Below are 6,151 nucleotides of genomic sequence, written 5' to 3'. Positions count from 1 at the left end.
AGCAAATTTTCAAAATAAAAGTGCGCCAATTTGAATTTGTTTCTTGCGTTGGAGAGTTTTTTGTTGTCATCTAGCGATAGCGAAGATGATGAACTAGCCATATAACTTCTACTTTACAAAAAGTTGCATTTACTCTTTAAAGTTCACGCCAAAAATTGGTTCTTTACAGGAATTTCAAATTTATATTCCTCATTGTTTATCATAAATAATAGTGAAATCGTTTCAGTCATTTTTTAGAATACAGATTTGTCGATTACCTAAATCATTGTATAAATACAAATCTAAAATGAGGTTATGGACAAATGACAGCAAATATTTACGAATATTTATGTTCCATTGAGAGCAATTTTCACATGGATTTCTTCAGTTTCTCGTGCAACACTCGTGCAGTACGAGTTTTGCCAATCGAAAACGCTATTAGAATCTTGGTGCCTGCTTACCTAACCCATAATTCCCAAAACTTGATTTTAACCTATATTATGTTACTTGATTACTACTTAAAGTTTACCTGCTACTTTTTGTGATGTTATAATTTTATGTTAAGCATTCACATCATTACAAGCAATTAATTTTACAACACAATTTGATATTAATTTGACGCTGGTTTTTTTATTGGTAAGTTCTTTTTTTTTCCCAGCCTATTTCTATTTTTATTCAGTGAACTATATCATTTTCAAAATTTATTTTTGCAATGTAATTTATTTTGACTTCAATTTTCGAGCTTATACAATCATAATAATCACGATAATTATTAAACAAACTTTCTACAATTTCAGTGTTTTATTTTACGTTCCTTCCCTACTGTGCTTCAGGTCAAAGCGTTGTTTACAACTAACGTAAGGGGGCCTTGCCTTAGATCTTTTATCACTTGCCACTTTTCAAATTTAAGCGGGATCTTACTTCATCTCACGTGTGGGATGGCTTGAGTGACGTTGAGGGGTCGGGCAACCCTAGTCAGGGAGGTAGTACAAAGGGCCCGAATTTGAGGCCTAAGTACGCGTGGGCCCTGTTCACCCTCTTATCGTAATCCAAAATCTGTGCAAGAGCAATAATCAAATACTGATTTGATAAGCTGATTTTTTAGCGTTTTCATAATTATGGAGATAATTATTCATATTCAAATCATCTTTTCTTAATACAGTTTGCCGTACTATTAAGCAACCTCAACATAAGATTCAAACATTTTTTGATCAATTAAACATATAGTAAAGCCAATCTGGAGACACACACTGTATATACCTAGGTATATATCCCTCACAAGGGACATAGTGTATGCGGAGGTTGTTTCTTACTTCCTCTCTATAGCTACTGATGGCGCTGTAGCTTAAACAGGCCAAGCGTTATAAGTACTTTGTTTAATTTTGCCTGACGTGTTTTGGGGTAAAAGGTCGCATATATACTTACCTACTTTATGACTGGATTGACCACCATATGTGTATATTCAGTCCCCTCCTCACGCCTTCGATCTTTAGACCTCCCAAAACTACGCCCATTCATTGAGCGTCAGGCTCTGTTCTACGAATAGAATTCATTTCTTTTACCAGTTCATATCCCCAGAAAACCCATTTACCCGGAACCTCTACGTGCCAGCTCCCATGTCCCGAATAACAGCACCGGATTTGAATCAGCAGGAGGATCACATACATCCCATTAATTTTGCTTTACTCGCAACGTCCTGGTAATATACCCAATTAGAAAAGTGAGCCCGTATCCAAAACAATTACCCTGCACAAACTTGCACAACAAAATTTTGAAGAAACTTGCGCTCTTAATGTGATCACTCTGTTTATTTCGTCACAATCAATCAAAAAATTCTCAAATATTTAATTTCGTAGCGCCGTAGCGGGCTCCCGTTACACAATATACAAGGCCGCTCCTTTGTTTCGGCACTTTTAAATCGGAGAGCAACCATCCCCTCTTCAAGATTATCAATTCTGCTTAAGATCCAGATCCTAATACGCCTTGTCTCGTCTTAGGTTAGCGTACCCTCCGGATCTTGATAAATAAATACCATGTCACGTCTGGTGGGGACTTCGCCCCCTAGAGACTGATGGTATTACACGTACTAAACTTTACAGCGAGGTCATCTTAAATAATTTCCAAACTTAAAAGATCGAAGTATAATATAATACTCACTTAGGCATAGATGTTGATGTTGGAACTAACTATTAAACACGCTTCAATTTGCGTATATAACAAACGGTAAGTTTCTTGAAAAATCACCAGCATTCTCCAAAATTCTAGAAGGAGTTTCAAAGAAAGAATGCGTCGCCTATGCATTCCTTATCGTCGCGGCGATTAATATTTTTTCGACTTCATGGCACCTGCTGGCGCCCCGATGTCTGGGATACTCGCTATAATATTCTTAGATTCTTGAACCAAATTGTAACAAAGGCCTTCTTTTTTTCTATAAGGACTCACCCCCACCGCCTTCAGAGGCTTCAGCAGGAATCAATTGTATTTGCTACCTCGCCAATTTTCATTATCACTTGATTAATTATTCTAAAAAGCAAGATAGCCAGAGTAAGCAGTTATTACGGTTTTCCTTTCCCTTGTACATTTGTTTGATACATATTTATTCTAGATAATATCAAAAGTATATATAGACATTGAACGAAATATTTAAAAAAATTCTGTTTCGAGACATTGCATTACAATTAATTAGCTGTGCATTTTTTAAAAGCCCATAAATGCAACTTGAGAACTGCATTTCTTTTAGTTTTTTTTCTATTTCTGCTGGTTTCCGGGATCCCCATGCGGATCATCGTACTCGTACTACTACCAGTAGAATTATTTTCAAATAAATCGATAATTTGCGCCGTACTGGTTCATCATTGGTATAATAACCTAATAAATTATAGAATCTAGAATTAAACAAAGTGTTCATTTGTTTGCCCCTCAAATAGGCAGTATAGTAATATATGTATAACCCTCCCAGGAAAGATTGCCGGTCACAGCACACCTTGTGTCGATTTACAATCTATGTTTTTCTTAAGATGCGAGTGACTTCCGGAATAGGATCGTGCCATTGTTGAACGAAAAGTCTTTTTGTTCACCATTGACACGATACGACCCCGGAAGTCGCTCACACGTTTCGAAAAACATAGATTGTAGATCGAGATCAAGTGTTCTCTGACCGGCAATCTTTCCTGGCGAGAGGTTTAGTAATATATGTGCTTACCTATCTAGAATAATGATCCATTTTTGAGCAAATAGGTAGCGGTAAGATAAGAAATTGTGATAATAGTAAAGTACCTATGTGACAATTCATATACCTACCTATATGTATAGTAGGTACATAGACGTGTATGCCTACCTATGTAATTTTATTCAGAAATCTCAACTTTTAATGGCTAAAAAGATCAAGTTCTAAGTCTCGGTGACTTTTTCAATGAAAGCTCTTTTTTTCCCTAATAGTGGGTATAACTTTTTGTTTCTCTCCGTTTAAGTGCATAAAAGTATGTAAATTTGTTTATTTCATCTATATCTGTAGGTATTATCATCGTAAGATCTTTCCACCAAGCTATTGTCACAGTTTAAATTAGAGGATATATGTTGTTCAAAGGAGCGAACAATGGGTATACCTACTATCTCAATTAAGCAGAGGAGGAAACGTACTATAAATTAACTTCCTTTCAATTTTTAACCATCATTGTATTTGATCATTATCGGGTAACACCCAGAAAACTGTGAAAACTTTCTCTGTCAATCAAAAGTACCTATCTTTACTATCTCATTTTATCATTTGATTAAAATTCACTTGAACGGATGAATTAACTTAATAATAGATGTACTTCGGACAATTACTCAATTTATATACATTAAAAGATAACAAATTACACAGTAGAGTGCGAGACTGACATGATGAATGGTCCGCAAGTGCTGAAGCCGGGCGAAAGAATAACAGTCGTCGTTACTATTGGAGAAATATACGAAATTTTGAAAAATCTTTATGGCATCGTGCCAAAATCCTTGATCGAACTAAACGGATACGATGACAAGAATTATAAGGTCGTAGTGCATAATCCCAACAGCAATAATGACGATCAGTACGTTCTGAAATTGATGAACTCGTGGGATTCGCAAAATGTAGCACTTGTTGAAGGGCAAAATAGTATCATGCTGTTTTTGAGTAAGTTCATTTCAACTCTAAAATGAAACGCCCATTCCCCATTCGTAGATTCTAATGGAATCACCTGTCCGAAGCCGGTAATGAACGTTAATGGCAAATATTACTCGATTGAAAGGTTTATTAGCGGAAAACACTGCGTCCGTCTGCTTGAGTACGTTCCCGGAAATATACTCAAAGAGATTAGCCCTGGCCCCGCGTTATACTATCAAATTGGTGTATACGTGGCGGAATTAGATTGCCTACTCAAAGTAGTAACAGATATATGGATGCATTTGAAACAATTACGTACTGTTGTAGGATTTTTACCATCCCGCATACGACTCCCATAAACTAATTTGGATGTTGGATAGCATTCCGAATGTAAAAGAATTTTTGATCGCAATTGAAGACGATGAAAAAGGAAAAATTATAAACTCGATTTTGAACGAATTTGAAAACCGGGTGTTAAGCGTTAGTAACACTTTGGAAAAAGGAATGATTCATGGTGACATTAACGAACAGAACATTATAGTGCAAAGTACCGACGACAAATGGGAGTTAAAGGGTCTAATAGATTTTGGAGATTGCAATCGCTCTTGTTATCTCTTTGAATTGGCCATTACAATTACGTACATGCTGATCCTCAGCAAAGATCTTGATGTTGCTGGGTATGTTTTTGCCGGCTATAATTCCGTACGTAACGTTACAAATGAAGAATATTCATTATTAAAAGTAAGTTGTTGGTGTTTGCACTTTTACAAAAAGGCTTTATTTTAGATATGCATCATGTCGCGGTTATGTCAGAGTTATACCATTGGAGTGTACAGTTACTTACAACATCCAAATAATACTTATGTTTTAAGTAGTGTTGCAGATGGGTGGGAGATACTGACGAGACTCAGAGAGGAGTCGGAAAAAGATACTCTGAGCAAGTGGAAATTAATTGCAGATAACTATGAGCACGTGGTCGAACCTTCGAGGGCTTCTTAATTTGACCGCCAGTGTTACTCATAAATCTATACCAAACAGTATGACACAGCAACTATGCAAGCAAAGAAGTAATTTAAAAAAACTTACCCATACTCAACCTTTTTCGTCACACAGGCCTGTACAATCTGCTTTCAGGGCGAATAATTCTGATTTTTTAGTATTTTTTGACCCTTTTAAGTTTATGTCAACAAGGATAGCGGGGCTTTTTGTACCCTAAATTTATGCTCATGCGATTGAGCATTTTCTGAATATAAGTTTAGATTATCTATTTTGCGGTAATTAATTCCTTTTTACCTATTATTACCCATCATCAGTTTATATTAACAATTCAAAATCACAGAAGTGAGGTTTAGGTAGGTACACACGTTATACAGTGATATTCATGTAGAAGTAGACATAGGGATTTATACTATAGGAATTTCGTATGTCTACTTTCACATGATAGTCTCCTGAACTGAAAGACGCCTAATTTTATGCAACCAAAATAACTTCTTGAAAAAATAAAGATCTGGCTTTAATTTGAATATTGTTGCTTTAGCCTTTGAATATAAAATTAAATTTAATTTTATATTCAAAGCTTTAGCTTCACAGAAAGCTCCTTTAACTGTTATCGGCACTATACCAATTGGAAATATCAACCTTTTCTTTAGTTGAATACACCACACACGAACCGAAATTAGAATAGGGAAGTCAAAGCGATAATATTTAATTATGACAGGCAGAGCCTCATTATTTTGTTGTAGGTTACTTTGGTTGCATAAAATTAGGCGACTTTCAGGAGACTTTATCGTGTAAAAGTAGACAGGAAATCCCTGTCTACTTCTACATGAATGTCACTGTATAATGAAATATCTATAGGGTAGGTAAGCAAAAAATCTCGGAACGGTCAATAGGCAGGTTCGACATTTTTTATTTTATCTGAAATCGAGAGATTTTGTTATTAAAAAAGGATCAAACAAATTTGGGTGTAAAATATTGATATTTTACGTCTGCTCATTGTATTTATAAATAGAATGGTCCGCTGTAAGCACTTTAAAGGTTGATGGAGAA

At 35.6% G+C, this 6,151-nt stretch overlaps 1 protein-coding gene across 1 annotated transcript; it reads left to right on the top strand.

The window, feature by feature from the left end:
• Positions 1-3,855: 3,855 nt before the first annotated feature.
• On the top strand, positions 3,856-5,364 carry LOC116168758 (hydroxylysine kinase). The gene is made up of 4 exons (XM_031484739.1): positions 3,856-4,132; positions 4,181-4,380; positions 4,430-4,843; positions 4,889-5,364. Exons 1-4 carry the CDS (start codon positions 3,862-3,864, stop codon positions 5,099-5,101), a joined length of 1,098 nt encoding a protein of 365 aa, XP_031340599.1. The 5' UTR covers positions 3,856-3,861; the 3' UTR covers positions 5,102-5,364.
• Positions 5,365-6,151: the final 787 nt, after the last annotated feature.

This window comes from Photinus pyralis, unplaced genomic scaffold (assembly GCF_008802855.1).
Source record: "Photinus pyralis isolate 1611_PpyrPB1 unplaced genomic scaffold, Ppyr1.3 Ppyr1.4_LG4, whole genome shotgun sequence".
NCBI classification, from domain to species: Eukaryota; Metazoa; Arthropoda; class Insecta; order Coleoptera; family Lampyridae; genus Photinus; species Photinus pyralis.
Note: the sequence above shows the minus strand (reverse complement) of the source record. Positions and strands in the feature narration are given on the sequence as shown.

Bases quoted from the DNA above. Each gene is read 5' to 3' on its own strand.
- LOC116168758 (XM_031484739.1), top strand. From the start codon at position 3,862: ATGATGAATGGTCCGCAAGTGCTGAAGCCGGGCGAAAGAATAACAGTC. The intron at 4,381-4,429 runs GTAGTAACAGAT...GTACTGTTGTAG, and splicing joins AATTAGATTGCCTACTCAAA to GATTTTTACCATCCCGCATA. The intron at 4,844-4,888 runs GTAAGTTGTTGG...GCTTTATTTTAG, and splicing joins AAGAATATTCATTATTAAAA to ATATGCATCATGTCGCGGTT.